Consider the following 16,144-nt stretch of genomic DNA (forward strand, 5'->3'; position numbering starts at 1 on the left):
CTCTACTCATACAATCCTTTTTTTAGTGTTAGTTGGATCAATGCTATAATTTCCATGTTTCTAAGATATGTCATTATTATCGTCTATTTAGAAACTTAGCTTGGCGTTTTTTTATCCGCACATGAGCCGAGCTCGTCGCCCTCAGGGCCAGTGACGAATGGTGGGCGTCCGCTGGAGCACGACACCTCATGCAGGCGACATCAATGTATAGAGGAAGAATAAAAAGAGTAGAGGATATCTCTCTAGGTTAGTGAGTGAAGAGACCAAGAAACGACATGAGGACTTTAGGCCATATGAAAAATACAGTGACAAAGAAAAGGACCAAATTATTTAGAAGATTTGAATAAAGATCTCATCAGCTACAGCCCGAGGCTATTAGCCCATGTAAGATCATTTATCGGGAAAGAAGCTTACATCCCAGCAGTCTCACAATGGCAACGAATCAGCCCAAGTTAGTCCTGTAAGAAGCTTACGGGCCAGCAGACCTGTCCATGGAAACGACCAAAGTGGCTGGGCAATGTGGGCTTGGCCCAAAAGGAAAAGTAAAGAAAAAGAGAACAAAAGTCGTGGTCGGCAGGATTCGAACCTGCGCGGGCAAAGCCCACATGATTTCTAGTCATGCCCGATAACCACTCCGGCACGACCACTGCTATGCTTCTGCTCGAATATTAACTTTGACATAGCCAAACACAGAATTTTAGTTGAACGTTCGTAATAAACCCTGACGGATGAGTAGGTGCCAGGTCGTGTTGTGGCGTTTCTTCGCGCGAGATCGCCGGCTTTTATGCTGTGCAGTGGCGAGTGAGCTCGACGGGACGGCGAGGAGACCCTATGGGATGGGAGTGGGACCGACCGGCCAGTGCACCGTTTGGAAGGTTCCCTAACTACCGGCCTCCACGCCAGCCGACTGCGACCGGCCGGTCCGAATCCGTCCACGGGATCAGACGAGATCGATCTCGGATGTGCTCTACTCCATCGATCCATCAGTCGTCCCTCGTCAAGTCACTAACCATGCACTCCACTCCATCGCTGGCCCGCCGCTCATGACGCGAACCGGGCGGCAGCTACTCCGCGAGCAAAAAAAGGTCACCTCGCTCCTGGCGCAGCCTGGCAGCTACCTCACCGCCGACGCCGACGCGTTCCGCCTGCATTGGCGGGCGGCCGGCCGGCGGTCAGCCGACGAGCAGCAGGCCGGATTTATTAAAATCCGCTGGCGTTAGGCTTGTCGCGGGGTCCCTGGCGTCTGGCTGGCGGGGATAGATGGACACGGACGGGGCCAGGCCATGGCTGATGGGGCGCTTGACACTTGCAGCATTCACGCCCATGCCTCCCCAGCCGGGCGCGAGTCGCTTTCACCCGCCTAATCTCCAGCACTGCGTCGCCGATCCATCAATGATTTGGAGAGGGCATCAGACAGACGGAGACGGAGACGGAGACGGAGACGGCCCCATGTTGGACTTGATCGGTCCTTTTTCTTCCTTCCTTCTCCCAGTCGTCCCAAGTGTACGAGTTGCTGGATGCAGCACTGCTGATCCACCTGTGTTTACTTAATGTCACGTCAACATAATCGCAATAATAAATAATGTCATGCATGCACAGTACTCCTCCTACTATCCTAGCTACCATGGGTCCAGAAGACTTGACATCGAACACAGGCATAAAAGCCACAGTGAGGAATCTGGTGATTTCCACCACCCCCCCCTTCGTCTATAGGAAATGGAATGTTCTTTTCTGGGGCAGTTGCCACGGTCCGGCACACAGGAACACGACGACGTGTCGCGTGCCCTCACCGTACTAGCGCCATCCATCTCCGTTACCGCCCGGGCTCGGCCCTCTTCTGTCCACTCTCCACTCCGGCCGATCCACTCCACACGCCCACTTCGACGCGCGCGCGTCTCGTGCTCTGAGCTCCTGCGCGCGCGCGATGGCTGGCGACGGTGCCGATGTCGGGGAAGCAGTAGAGGCGACGCCCACGAGGAACAGGAGGACGATCTACGATTACCTCGGCGAAGGCGAGGATGGAACCGAGGATGCCTCGCCGCCTGCTTCGTCGGAGACGCCGCCGCGGCTGCGGCTCCCGAGGTTCACCTGCGCCAGGATCCGGTTCGGCAGGAAGCGTGGCGGAAGCGGTGGCCGGAAGGAAGCCGCCGCGGCCGAGAAGAGCGAGGACGCGTCGGTGGGCTCCTCAGGTGCGCGCGCGCGCGCGTGGTCACTCTCTGTCTCTCCTTTTAACATCCACGTCGTCTAGCTGTGTCGTCGATGTCGATCCATCCCTGACTGTTCCGGGCCTTTCTGTCCCGGCCATCGTATTCAATTCATATAAATCGCAGGATGGAAGCAAGCGGCGGCCGGAAGCAGCAGCGGCGGTGGTGTGGCGGCCGGACAAACCGGCATGGGGCTAAGCATGCTCTTCCTCCTGGCGAGGACATGCGTGGAGCTCAACCGGATGGCCGAGGTGCGCGCGCAGATGGAGACGCTCCTCAAGGAGATCCGAGACGAGGCTAGCAGGGTGAAGGGCGCCGCCGCCGTGGATGATCACGTCGTCCTCGTCGCGCCGAAAGCCTGCAACAACCTGCAGTCGTCGTCGTCGTCGACCACCACCACCACCACCACCACCGCGTCGTCGAGCTGCGTCTCGGACACGACCACCACCAACTGCCTGGAGACCCGGCGCGGCGAGGACGGGGAGCGGGCGTCGGAAGCAGAGCTCGAGACAGAGCCGCCACCACGGCGCCATCAACCGCCAGAGTGCAGGTCCGACACCGAGCAAGACAGTCCTGATGATCAGGTACGTACAGATTTTTGTTCGCGTCGCGTGCGTGCATGTCGTTCCGTCCGCGAACGGAACGAATGGCGGGCTGGCAGCCTGGCACGTCGTTCTGATTCTCTGATCTTTGGCGGCGTTTGCTTAGTGTTCGATCCAGTCGTCGTCGTCCGACGACGACGACGACGGCGAGTTCATCGAGCTGGAGGGCGGGCGGTTCGGCACCGGCGGCGGGAATTCCCATCAGCGAGGCGCCGTGGTCGTCGACGAGGGCGACGACGACGGCGACGAGTCGTGCGAGCGGCGGCACGAGGGAGGAGGAGTCTCGGCGACGGAGCTGGAGCGGAGGCTGCACGAGCTCCAGCACCGGCGGGACAGGGAGCGGATCGAGGCGCTGGAGTCGGCGCTGCGGCGCGCGCAGCGGAAGCTGACGGAGAAGGAGATGGAGGCGCGGCTGTGGCAGGACACGGCCACACTGGCGCTGGGGCAACCGATGCCGCGGGCGCGGGACCGGGACGGACAGGGACAGTGACCTTGCGCTTGCAGTCTCGTTGCAGGTAGTAGCGTGCCGTACGGTCTGTACATGTACTGTACAGCTAGCGTGCGTACGTACGTAAAATAGCAGGATTCAGAAATCCTAAATTAAAGACATTGCTTAGCAGGCTTCCAGGTTAAAAATATATACCAAGCTGTTATTATAGTAAAAATAAAAATACGCCGGCGGCACTCGGCCGTCGCGTGCGTGCTGCGTCCTCACCGTGCCGGTTCTGTGAGCGAGAGTCCCATGGGGACAGAAAAGCGTGGCGAAAACGGATGAGTTCGTTCCTTGCGCCAGTATATGCCCAACGACACGCACGGCCTTTTCAGCTTGCCAGCCCAGCCCTCAGGGAACCTAGATCGATCTGACTTATATATATATATATATATATATATATATATATATATATATATATATATATATATATATATCCTCCTTCAACTTGCTTATTACGTGAGCGATCGCCAAGGAACCGGCCGCCGCCAGAAAAAGATCTATGGACCTGCTGCCTGAGGACGTGCTCACGGACGTCCTCCGCCGCCTGCCGCCGCGCGACCTGGCCGTGTCGCGCAGCGTGTGCCGGGAGTGGCGCGCCATCGTCGACGCGCGCTGCGACCTGCGGAAGGACCTCCTCCCGACCACGCTGGGCGGCATCTTCGTCATGATGTGGGATCCGGGGGAAGATCCGGAATTCTTGGTCCGGCCCTCTATGAAGCGCACAATAGACGGCAGGCTTCAAAACTACGAGGGGCTCGAGTACTACAATAGACCCTACATTGTGAATTGCTGCAATGGCCTCCTCCTCCTTGACGAATATGATCAGGTGGTCAACCCGGCGACAAGGCAGTGGGCGCGCTTGCCGCCCTATCCGGCCTCGCCTGGGTCGAGCTACTACCCAAAGTACCTAGTATTTGACCCAACTTTATCTCCGCCTCCACACTACTATGAGGTGCTTGCGATGCAAGATCTTTTTTGTTTTAGGGATGAGCTATCGGCAGAGGGATCACAATGGCCGCCATTGGTATATACGATGGGTATGTACTCATCTAGCACGACAAAATGGGAGGAAAGACTATTTGCCCGTGAAGAAGGATCTGCAACAACCATTGCCTATGTTGGGTCAGGTCAATATCAAGCTACATACTTGAATAGAGCACTCTATATCTATTGGTGTGGTGATTTTATTATGCGGTATGTTAGCCACCTATTTGTTTCCTAACTCGATCTCTTTTTTATTTTTATTCTCTCTCTTTCTCTTTTATCTACTATATATATATATTGCTTGAGACAGATATGCTTTACTAACTCTATATATATATATATATATGTTGACAATGTCTCTATACTATTGCAGAATAACCCTTTTCAATGATAAGTATACAATAATTAATCTGCCGGCCGGTACCAACGAGCTGAGTGAAGATGACAAGGTTTATCTTGGAAAGTCAAAAAATAGGATACATTTTGCTCTAGTCGATAATGATCAACTTCGCCTCCAGGTTTGGTTCCTAAATGAACTGGGTGGGAACACGGAGTGGATATTGAAGCATGGCGCCAACCTGACGCAAATATCATATTTTCCAAAACATGATCATGGAGCTGATAGACCATGGATTTTACAATATGGAAACAACAAAGAGACAGCAGCAGTGGATAATGGTTTGGATTGGAATTCTGATGAAGATAATGCTCTTGACATTGATGACATGGGTTGTGGAAAGTCCTACTTCCCTGCGTATATTGACGTATTTGGATTCCATCCTTATAGAGAGATTCTCTTCTTGTATTTGTCACGTTCAAGAGTTGTGGCATATTATTTTAATGCCTCAAAGATTCAGGATTTGGGAGAGTTCCGCTTTGGAGACATTTATCATACCATATATCAGGCTTTCATATATACACCTTGTTGGAATGGAGAGTTGTTTGTAGAAAATTAATAATTTATAAATGTATATATAGATTATTAGTAATAGCTAGTTATAGGACTCATCGGCTCCAATCTTTTTTTTTTCTTTTCGCTTATTTGTTGTGTTTTTTTACTTTTAAGGGACCGGCTACTACCCTCCGCCAGTGCCACCATCCTCCCCTTCTCTCACAGTTACGAAAATTTTTGAAAGAGTAAAATACACATGCGGCCCTTTAAGTTGTCGCCCTGTGCCACTTTGGTCTATGAACTTGCAAACACGAAAAAGATGTTCCGAAACTTGTCAGCATGTGCCACTTTGGTCCATGAACTTGCAAACGCGAAAAAGTACCCCCTGAACTTGTCGACGTGTGTCACTTTGGTCCATGAACATGCAAATACAAAAATAACAGACACCGGTTGCATGGCACTGTTCTACCACGTGGCCGCCTCTGGTAGGCCATGCATGGCACCGTTTATGGTGCTGATGTGCAGCAATGATGTCAGCACTTCTTATTTAATTTACGAAATTGATATATTTTTATTCGTAGCGTCAAATATATCAAATAATATATCAATTCGTTGCATTTATTAATTAAAAGAGATAATTTTAAAGCAAGCAAAAATTATTCGTTTTCTAGGTTTCATATTTTTCCTAGGCAGAGTACACATGAAGAGGCTACACAAAACATTTCGTGAATTTAGCATTTCATTAATAATTAGTTATGAAATAAATAAATATTTGTTGACGCGTTGAAAGATCGTTTACACGTTTATGGACCAAAGTGGCACAGACCGACAAGTTCAGGGGCCACTGTTTTGCGTTTGCAAGTTCAGGGACCAAAGTGGCACAGGCGGACAAGTTCACGGGTCACTTTTTCGGATTTGCAAGTTCATGGACCAAAGTGGCACAGGGTGACAAGTTAAAGGGCCGCCAGCGTATTTTACTCTTTTTGAAACCAATCCTGAAAGGTAACTTGGATTATACATTATACTATTATGCATTGAACCGTCTATCCCTGGGCAGTTCCAGCGCTCGATAGATCAATCCTTCGACTTAAGGGTGCTCCCAATGTATGGTGGCGTCCATATACCAATTAATATAGAGATAAAAATCTCATGGCGATGGGAACAATGGGGGTGGGAACCTTAAGCTGAAGAAGAAAACATTATGACGATAGTTTCAAGTTAGATATGTTATACCATCTAACTGTCAATTATGACGGCATGACTGAAAGTGAACAGTATAAGCTTTCTTCTCCAACTTATATTTGTTCACTTTCACTTTCAAGTTAGATTTTATACACAATGTTTTCACCCTGTTAGTTTATATTTAGGAAAAGGCCTAAGCCTGGTTCTAAACAAAACTTGAAATATTGTTAGATCAATGTCACATCTATTCTACTACCTCCTCCAAAAGAACCTTTACATGAACAACTCTTGACTAAACTCCTCTCACGCCACGCCCCTCAGAAAGGAGCTAAACTGAAACAACCACAAAGACAACTCAAAATACATATTTTTGCTGCCAGCAGAATGTTAACCGAGCAGGTAAGAGAGCTCGCCAGGGTCCGCACAGAGTTGCGCCATCCCCTCCATCTTCACAATCATATCATCCCATATTGGTAGCTCCTCCTTCACCAATGGCCTCCGCTGCCACCGTTTTGAAAAGAATTGCTGTTGTGGCAAGAGCACCTTATTGTAGTCATTCCTTGTTTTTGCAGAGAGCCCACATTCGACCTGCACAAAGACCGAGAATAACACTTGTCTTACCTTCTCTGTTTTACCTGAGGCAATATAGATCAATTCAACTAACAGGTACTCAAGTTAATAAAAAAACATATCAATGCAAGTTCTGAATTTTACCTACCTTGTATCCTCTTTTTGGGAGGAAAAAATGGCCTACCACTGTACCACACATGCTCATTCTATCAAATGTTAATGTTCCAGCTAGGGAAACAAGCAAGCGTCTTCCTTCCTTTCTCACCCTATTCAACAAAGAGGAACTGCTTCTGTAATATCATACACACTTGTCCAGGTGACAGTCATCTACAATGATACTAATTCATTCACATTCCCAAACCTATAAGGCCTCGTTTAGATGTAGTCGGATTCGCATTAATCCACATGTATTGGTGTGGGTTGAAATGGAACTTGAACTAAATTCCACCCCAATCCACTCCAACACATGTGGATTGAGGTAAATCCGACAACATCCAAACAAGACCTAAATACATATGCTAGTATTTTCTTTCTCTCAAAACCTATAAGTATGGATGCTAATATTTTCTCTCTCAAACCTATAAATACAGTTTTTCCAAAAAAAAAACCTATAAATACATATGCTAGTATCTTCTTTCTCTTATCGTCATCACCCAGAGAATTAATAGATATGTAACATTATGTCATCACTTTCTATAGTCATTTGATGTTTTTTCACGGACATATTTGTTAGTAATAACGTCTTGTTTAGTTGCCAAAAAATTTTGCAAAATTTTTCAGATTCTCCGTCACATCGAATCTTTAGACGTATGCATGAAGTATTAAATATAGACAAAAATAAAAACTAATTACACAGTTTGGTCAGAACTGACGAGACGAATCTTTTGAGACTAGTTAGTACATGATTGGACAATATTTATCAAATACAAACGAAATTGGTACTATTCATACTAGTATATTGCCCGTGCTAACGCTACGGTGACTTTTAGAAAAAAATTATAAAACTAAAATAAATTATAAAACTAAAAAATAAACTTACCACACTAACAAAAAAGTCTATACGAAAATTACGTTACTTCATTTAGGAACATATATTTGGTTTTAACAAATGCTATGTAGAAAAGTTGAGAAATACAGCTGATCTACAAATGCCCATCATTTGTCTTGTAATCTTGGTAAGAAATCCATAAAAATGAGATACTTGATTATAGTTACTGTAGGCGTATACCTGCGTTACTGAACAAATAAGCTAGAAAAAAATAAAATTATAGAGATCGATTAAAGGAATAATAAAATAAAAAATGCCTGACAAAATCAGGTACCTATCTTCAGTCTATCATACAATGCCAAGAAGACAAGCAAACATTAAATTATACGCTAAAGAGAAATTAAAATACTCCTATTCAGAAGTTTCAGATGGTCTAGATCATTGTACAAAACTGCTCCAGATAGAAGAATATATAGATAGAATTTATTTATTCTCCCATCACGAATTAAGGGTGCATATAAAGTTGGCATTCTAGTGTGTAACATTATATTCTCTCCATTTTTAGCCGGTGCTCACGCTAGTAGAACTATCTGCCAAGTTCATCAAAGTTCTAAGAAATTTTCAGTGTTGAATACTGGACCAGGAGCAAAACCACAAGTTAAGGCCTGAATATTGAAGACTAAATTAGCACCAACTTTTGTAATTAAGGAACAAACCATATCAAAACTTAGCAATCACCAGATAGAATATTTTACTACAAGCAATTTGTATAATTGTATTGCACAAATACTCAAACTGAGACCATTCCAACTGACAATCTGGTGAATTATACTAAAAAAAGTTAATGAGCCTCATCTATTCTCATATCAAACTGGTTCTACTATTCAAGTGAAATAACATACTACATGAACAATCTCATACAAATACTAAAGCCATTGACAGGATATTACTTCTTTACTAATCTGAAGCAGGAACTATGGAAGATAAAATAGATGAAACAATCAAATGCAACATGAAAAAAAATCAAGAATCTTCTCAAGTTGACATGAGATTCGCTTGCTATGCCACCATGGTCAAGAAAGCAGCAGCCACCTCCTTTACTACTATGATATGCAGATTTGTTTGGCAATCATTAGTTTTAGCAAGTCGCTATTTTATTTGGCAAGTCAAAAAAAAATCTCCCTCTAACAATTTATAGTATTCTAACTTGCTAAAATCACCATAAGCGTGTTTTTTTGACTACTTGTAAAGTGAACACAAAACTTTCTCATAATTAATCAAACCATCAGAAAATTCTTCTCTCTAGCAGTTTTACAAAGTAAACACGGTAAAAAGTTTCTATTTGCATAGATGTCTTTCTCTCCGTCTATGACGACGGACGGACGGAGCACGGCGACGGTCTCGCGGCTCTGGCACCGGCGTCGGACGTCGCGCTCGTGGCCGGCGGCGCGCCGGGCGGTGGCCGAGCAGCGGCGGCAGGGTGAGTTGCGGCCGCGCTCGCGGCGCGCATCGCGCTCGTCGCGGGAGGCATGCCGAGCGGTGGGTGGGGGGCGATGGTCGGGCAGCGCGCTACGAGGACGGGCGGGCGGCGCAACACCGGAACGGGCAGCGGCGCCCGGGTGAGCTGCGGCCGCGCTCGCGCGCGGGCGACGGAGCCGCACGCGCGTCGGGCGTTGCGCTCGTGGCCGACGGCGCGCCGAGCGGCGGGCGGTGGCCGAGCAGCGGCCGCGCTCGCGGCGGGAGGCGCGCTCGCAGCGGGGGACGGGCGATGGTCGGGCTGCGCGCTGCGAGGATGGGCGGACGAGCGGACTGGCGCGGCGGACGACGCAGCACTGGGGCGGGCAGCGGCGGCCGGGTGAGCTGCGGCCACGCTCACGGTGGGCGACGGAGCCGCACGCGCGTCGGGCGTTGCGCTCGTGGCCGGCGGTGCGGTGGGCGGTGGCCGAGCTACGGCAGCCGGGTGAGCTGCGGCCGCGCTTGCGGCGGGAGGCGCGCCAGGCGACGGGTGGCGGGTGATGGTCGGGAGCGTGCTGTGAGGACGGACGGGCGAGCGGACTGGCGCAGCTCCGGCGGGCGCGGCGGGCGGCGCAACACCGGGGCGGCCAGCGGCGGCCGAGCAGCGGCGGCCGGGTGAGCTGCGGCGGCGCGCGCGGCGGGTGTCGGAGCTGCACGCGTGGTGAATTTTTGTGATGTGTGATTGACGCGAGACTGAAGGTGTGTAAGGTCGTGATCATCTCTATTATAATTGAAATCTTCTCCAGGCAAATCCTGGGCCGTTAAATCTGTAGAATATGTGCTGTGAGTCGTTAATCTTGCAGGTGGAATTTGGCTGGAGAAAATTTCAATTATAGTATAGATTTTGCAAAATATTTTACAAGTAAACAAGACCTAATTATCTCCGAATTTTCAAAGGGTGCGTTTTTTTTTTCGCCTGCTTCCCCTTCCGTCCTGCGTCCGCTGCCCTCCTTCCCTCCTTCACGGGATCCCCTCCTTCCCTCCTTCTGTCTCTCGCTAGCCTGTCGCTCCCAGACGACTATTGGGCCGCCGCCGCCCTTTTCCAGGTGCTGAGCTTTCCTTGGTCTCCTCGCCGGCGACGAGCACCACCAGGTACTCCCACCCCTTCTCTTCCCTTACGCTATGCGAAGCTGAGCACCGAAACCCTAACCTAAAGCTATTTAGCTATTTGACAATCCTCCTAACTACGGAAGTTTTTGCAAAAATTATTGGTGTACATGTGTACACCCTTGTACCTTTACTGGATCCGCCCCTGGCTGCCGCCCTACGCCTAGGTCTTCTTCGAGCCCTTAGCCGCGACGAGCACCACCAGGTACGCCCGCCCTCTGGTCTTCCCTTCCTGATGTGCGCAACCGAGCACCCAAACCCTAGCTTAGTGTTTGTATTTGGATCTGATCTACTTGCAAGTGTATATGCATGTATTATGCCTACTTTCGATTGTTTTGCAAAAAATTATCGGGCGTACATGTGTGCACCCATGTCCTTATTGGGTCAGCTCAGCTCCTGCCCCTGCTAGCATCCTACTACTGTCTATTTGTTCAAGTTCAACAGTTCAAGTAACAAGTTAACTTTTGTTAAGTCAGCACGCTGTGCAGAAAGCTGTATCAGTGTATTGTTGTTGTCATCCCAGTGAGCATAAACATAGTTGAACCTTGTACTATGCAGAGTAGTATTTGGACGTTGAATTTTGCTTTGTGTTTTGCCCTCAAATTTCCTTGGACTTAAAATTACTGACTATACCATGACGCATATATCTTTCTACCTCCATAAATGGTTGTCATCAACTCATCATGTCCACGAGCAGTTTGCGAACAGGCGATATTCTTAGTGTGAATGTTAATTCTAGTTTGCGATGTTGCATCTTGTGATCCCAAGTGTGAATGCTATTGCTTTTGCAGCTGTGATCTATGCTCGATGTCTCGAGCGTCTAGTATTTTATGTCTGTCTTGTCTGCATCATTTAATTTATTCTCTCTTTCCCCCTCATATTCCAGGGAGTAGAAGAGGTTAACCTTCTGGTTGGAAACAATGGTAAGTACTTTAGCTAAAATTATGTTTTTCTTATCTTTTTTTTTTTAACAATGCGACCTATAGGCCTGGAGAATTTCGTCTATGGAATCATGTAAGTAGTTGGTATATACGCCTTCCCCCACTTGGAAGTAGATGATAGAACTGAACAGTCGAACAATGCCAAGAGATTATTCCTCAAGGTCTGCATTACTGTCTAATGTGCAGCAGTGAGTTCAGATCCAGAAAGTATTCCCATTATACTTGTTTGGTTGCTCCCATTGCTTAGCCAATGCGATAGCATTTGATTGCAGAACTGAACCAAACTATCGTTTCCTTTCATTTATCACATATGCTGTCGATACTCATTACTCAAAACTAAAATAGTTGCTGTGAGCTGTCACCTATCATCTTTCACATGTGCAAATTTTCTACAAAAAAAGTTACTTATTTCATTCGTTGCTCAACCACACTGTTGTGTCCTCAATTCTCATACATTTGTTCATCATGAGTAGTACTTCGAAGGCTATGGCTTCCGTGGAAGTACTTTCGAGCAGACTTACCGCTGCTATCCTGCGTCCTTCATTGACAAGGTTTGTAAATCTAAATCAGATGAGGTGCCATGTTTTCTATTTGAATATGTTTTGTTCCATGTCATGGCTTCATGCTGTGCCAAGTTTCATGGCACATATGACTATATGAGATAGTAGTTCGTTATGAGATACTGTAATCAACTCTATTAGTCCATATGAGTTGCTTTTGTCGTATGCATATGAAGCATGTTCCATAGGCTGGGTTCAAATGTGCATTTTCATTTGATTGTGATCGAGGGAACTTCTCTTATCAAAATGACTTGGAAATTGAACAAGTAAAATATCTTTCTGTTATCAGTAGCTAAGTTGTAGTAGCGACTTGTTGGCATGTTTGTTCACTCTTGCCTTTCTAAAGGATGCACCAAATTACTTTTAAGCTTCTAATGTTATGATAACAGAATTGAATCCTGCAGTAAATTCTGTTCGTCTAATGCTAGAATAATTACTACAGGCCCAGTCCAAATTATAGGTCAGTTTAGCTTTTTCCTAACTCAAACTTCTCTAACTTTAACTATGTTTATAGAAAAATGGACCAACATCTACAACATCAAATTAGTTTCGTTAAAATTCTCCATGAAATGTCTTGATAGTGCATTTATTTGAGCGTGTAGCTGTTAATGTATTGTCTAAAAACTTGGTCAAAATTAGAGAGGTTTGACTTAGGAAAAAGTTAAAATGACTTGTAATTTGGAAATTGGGATGGAGGGAGTAGCTTTTAAGATAATATTTTAGTTGGCATTTTTGAAATTTGTTGTAAAAGATCTCTTTACCTTTTTTGCAGCCACAACTTGAGGCTGGTGACAAAAGTATGTTCTCTGTTCCCTGAGTTTTGAGTTCTGAGCTCCATATCCATTTTAATTGCCATTGGAAGTTTACTGGATTATTTTTTGGCTTCTTTCCAGTTATAATGCCACCATCAGCTCTTGATCGTCTTGGTAAGTTAGGCACATTTGTTACTTCTCACCTTTGAGTCTGACATGCACAATGATCTTACATGTTTTTTGACAATTTTTTCCACACTGATTTCTCAAAGTTCTCAATTTTGATTTTTTTTTGGTTTCTCTGCAGCATCTCTGCATATTGAATACCCTATGCTATTTGAAGTCCACAATGCAGCAGCAGAACGAACTTCACATTGTGGTGTTCTGGAGTTCATTGCGGAAGAAGGCATGATCTACATGCCATATTGGGTATGTGAAGATCTAGGATCCTGTTGCACTTCTTTATATCATCATGTCAACAAAGCTAACTTTGTGTGGTCTTCAGATGATGCAAAATCTTCTTCTGCAAGAGGGAGATATGGTGTTCATAAAAAATGCCAACCTCCCCAAGGGCACATATGTGAAGTTGCAGCCTCATACAACAGACTTTCTAGATATTTCAAACCCCAAAGCAATGTTAGTATTTTTCTTTACTATTTCTTATCCCTAGTGAAAACATCCTTTTATCCTTCCCCATATGACTGCTGTACTCTGACTAGGGTTACATGGTATTAATAGCGATTGAATCCCTCGAACACTAATGGCCTGTTTATGCCATTATTGCAGCTTGGAGAAAACTTTGCGGAACTTTTCTTGTCTAACTACAGGTGACAGCATTATGGTAGCGTATAATAACAAGAAGTACTACATTGATATAGTGGAGACAAAGCCCTCCAATGCTATAAGTATTATTGAGACCGACTGTGAGGTTGACTTTGCTCCACCACTTGACTACAAAGAACCCGAGCCAGTAAAACCTGCTGTTCCTGCAAGCACAGAGCCTACTACCGGTAATGCTCTTGTCCTATCACTGGATGTGATTACTGTTCCCCATATGTATTTTTTCATGCTTCTTCATTTTTTCATTTTATTTATTTATTTGACAGAGGCTCCAGCTGAAGAAGAACCAAAGTTCATCCCCTTCACTGGTTCAGGAAGGCGCCTGGATGGGAAGCCTTCCAAAGATAAAGATGTGCAGGCCTCATCCCCTGCAAAGCGACAAGCTAATGCAACTAATGGTGTGCAGCCCTCAACAGCCACCACCTCACAGGGCAGTTCATCACGTAAGACCACAGGAAAACTTGTCTTTGGCTCTGGCTCTGGTGGAAGCCGCACTGAAAAGGTTGGTGTTTTACAACACTTTGAGCTGTTTGAGTCCATCTACACATAATGTGGAAGTGATTACCTTATGGGACTCTGGCTTTGATGTTACATTTTGCATTTAATGTGTAGGCACCTGAAAAGGAAGCAAAGGAGGAGCCAAAGAAAGAAGACCCAAAATTCACAGCATTCACAGGAAAGAAATACTCATTGAAGGGCTGAATAAATAGGAAGATAATGTATTATCAGTATTTCCAGTGACATACATGATCAGGGAAAACCTTTTTCTGTGGGAGGGCCTTCTTTGGGTAGATTACTGTCTGTTTCTCCTGAACTGTTTACCCCTGTGTCAGCCACACCGGAAGCAACTGATGTATAAAGCCATTCTTGTCCGAAATGGATTTCTGCTGAGCTTGCATGTACATATTATCGTCTTATACTAGCAAAAATGCTGTGAAACATATAGCTTGTGCAATCATATGGACGGCTTGTGGTTCAGAGATTTATGCAACAATTGCATCAACTATTCTAATATGTCTTCGAATCAGACTTAGCCACTTAGGAGTAATTGGGAACATGTTCTAAGTCTTTGAACTGGACTCCTTGCTGTGGTTAAGCACGAGTTGTTGGAAACTTGGGCCTTGTTTAGTTTTCAAAAATTTTCAAGATTCTTCGTCACATCGAATCTTACGGCACATGCATAAAATATTAAATATAGATAAAAAAGATAACTAATTGTACAGTTTATCTGTAATTTGCGAGACAAATTTTTTGAGTCTAGTTAATATATGATTGGACAATAATATATGATTGGACAAATAATTTGCGAGACAAATTCTCCGTCACATCGAATCTTGTTCTAAGTCTTGGAGGGGAGCTTATGCTTGTTGATGGAGAAACCTAGTAGGCTACACTTATTAGACAAACCTTTGAAAGAGTTCATAGTGAACCCTGCCGACTTTCCTTAGTAGTGGGTCAAGAGGCTGATCACCTCGGGTGAAAGTGGTAAATCACGGCTCATAAGTAATTACAGCCTTTGCAAAGTGTTAAAAACTATTATAATAGCCATGCTCATGGTCACGAGCAGCCTTGGAACTCTTATATAATAGACTATGAACACTGATGGTACTAGTGATTATTGTTTCTTGCTATACATTATTCTTGTTTACATGATCATGTGGTTATTTTGGGCTTTTATCAAACTTGTTGCTACTCAATTGCTTAAAATTATCCTTACTAAAAGCTAATGCAGTCAAACCAATATTAAGCTTTTGAGCCTCATGAACCTTATATTATCCTTGTTGAGTATGAGGTGTACTTATGCTTGTCTTTATATTTTATTTGGATAAAAAACCTGAATGGGTACCAGATTGCTATAGTCTAGAGGAATTAGGCTTATGATCAACCAGTCAGTTGTCATTGCTATTTTCTACCTAATGTTATTTCTTTTATACTAAGTACGCTATACATTAAGCATTTGTATTTTGATATTACCCTTATTTGTGGCTATACGTGAGATTTGACTTTTTGGGCTCATATAGGGTGTGTATCTGGTTTTGTCATTGAAATCGGGTGCTACAACAATATATACAATGCAAGCATACTATTATTTTTATCCCTACCAAGGCTCCACTTAAGCTTAATAGAGTATGATGAAACGAAAGAAGGCAAGTTCATGTTATGCCTTGGTAAGAAATCATACACCATTTGAGTGATCTAAGAGTGCTATTTGAGGAGTAAGAATGAATTTGTGCTTTCTTTTGAAACATTATCAAAAATTCTAAGTACTAAGATGTGAAAATTGGAAGATGATTTTGCTTTGAGATATGTTCCATTTTTCAACATCTGAAGGATATAGACAGTGCCATATAACCCACTTGTATAAAATGTCTTGAATTAAGCTTTGTGTTTATTATACATCTTGAAGATATCATGGTCATTGTTTGCTTTTATCTCTAACCTTTACTTGAGGAGGAGCAAAGACTTAAATGTGGGGGGTCTTGTTGATGACGATTCTATCAATATTCTGGTTGG

The 16,144-nt window shown here is 45.2% G+C and overlaps 4 protein-coding genes, 1 long non-coding RNA gene and 1 other non-coding gene across 9 annotated transcripts; 3 read left to right on the top strand and 3 right to left on the bottom strand.

Annotated features, from left to right (window-relative positions):
• Nucleotides 307-738, bottom strand: LOC110434434. The gene is made up of 2 exons (XR_002451935.1): nt 587-738; nt 307-485 (listed from the first exon to the last, which is right to left on the bottom strand). It is a non-coding gene; the product is annotated as an uncharacterized LOC110434434 (long non-coding RNA).
• Nucleotides 566-647, bottom strand: TRNAS-AGA. Its single transcript has one exon. It is a non-coding gene; the product is annotated as a tRNA-Ser (tRNA).
• LOC8077629 lies at nt 1,652-3,422 on the top strand. The gene is made up of 3 exons (XM_002451622.2): nt 1,652-2,189; nt 2,331-2,788; nt 2,913-3,422. Exons 1-3 carry the CDS (start codon nt 1,925-1,927, stop codon nt 3,294-3,296), a joined length of 1,107 nt encoding a protein of 368 aa, XP_002451667.1. The 5' UTR covers nt 1,652-1,924; the 3' UTR covers nt 3,297-3,422.
• LOC8077630 lies at nt 3,572-5,324 on the top strand. Of its 2 annotated transcripts, XM_021458574.1 has the most exons (3): nt 3,572-4,493; nt 4,657-4,732; nt 4,802-5,324. In XM_021458574.1, exons 1-3 carry the CDS (start codon nt 3,799-3,801, stop codon nt 5,237-5,239), a joined length of 1,209 nt encoding a protein of 402 aa, XP_021314249.1. In that variant the 5' UTR covers nt 3,572-3,798; the 3' UTR covers nt 5,240-5,324. The 2 variants fall into 2 exon arrangements, with proteins under 2 accessions (XP_021314249.1, XP_002451668.1); XM_002451623.2 differs by having other exon boundaries at nt 4,657-5,324.
• Nucleotides 9,282-10,909, bottom strand: LOC110434713 (mucin-1-like). The gene is made up of 2 exons (XM_021459419.1): nt 10,896-10,909; nt 9,282-10,080 (listed from the first exon to the last, which is right to left on the bottom strand). Exons 1-2 carry the CDS (start codon nt 10,907-10,909, stop codon nt 9,282-9,284), a joined length of 813 nt encoding a protein of 270 aa, XP_021315094.1.
• Nucleotides 10,362-14,633, top strand: LOC8077631 (ubiquitin fusion degradation protein 1 homolog). Of its 3 annotated transcripts, none has more exons than XM_021460282.1 (11): nt 10,362-10,522; nt 10,595-10,742; nt 11,424-11,460; nt 11,952-12,029; nt 12,811-12,835; nt 12,932-12,964; nt 13,098-13,219; nt 13,296-13,426; nt 13,577-13,800; nt 13,897-14,132; nt 14,243-14,633. In XM_021460282.1, exons 3-11 carry the CDS (start codon nt 11,458-11,460, stop codon nt 14,330-14,332), a joined length of 942 nt encoding a protein of 313 aa, XP_021315957.1. In that variant the 5' UTR covers nt 10,362-10,522; nt 10,595-10,742; nt 11,424-11,457; the 3' UTR covers nt 14,333-14,633. The 3 variants fall into 3 exon arrangements, with proteins under 3 accessions (XP_021315957.1, XP_002451669.1, XP_021315958.1); XM_002451624.2 differs by having other exon boundaries at nt 10,705-10,742; XM_021460283.1 differs by lacking the exon at nt 10,595-10,742 and having other exon boundaries at nt 10,363-10,522.

The sequence above is a fragment of the Sorghum bicolor genome, chromosome 4 (assembly GCF_000003195.3).
Source record: "Sorghum bicolor cultivar BTx623 chromosome 4, Sorghum_bicolor_NCBIv3, whole genome shotgun sequence".
Lineage (NCBI taxonomy): Eukaryota > Viridiplantae > Streptophyta > Magnoliopsida > Poales > Poaceae > Sorghum > Sorghum bicolor.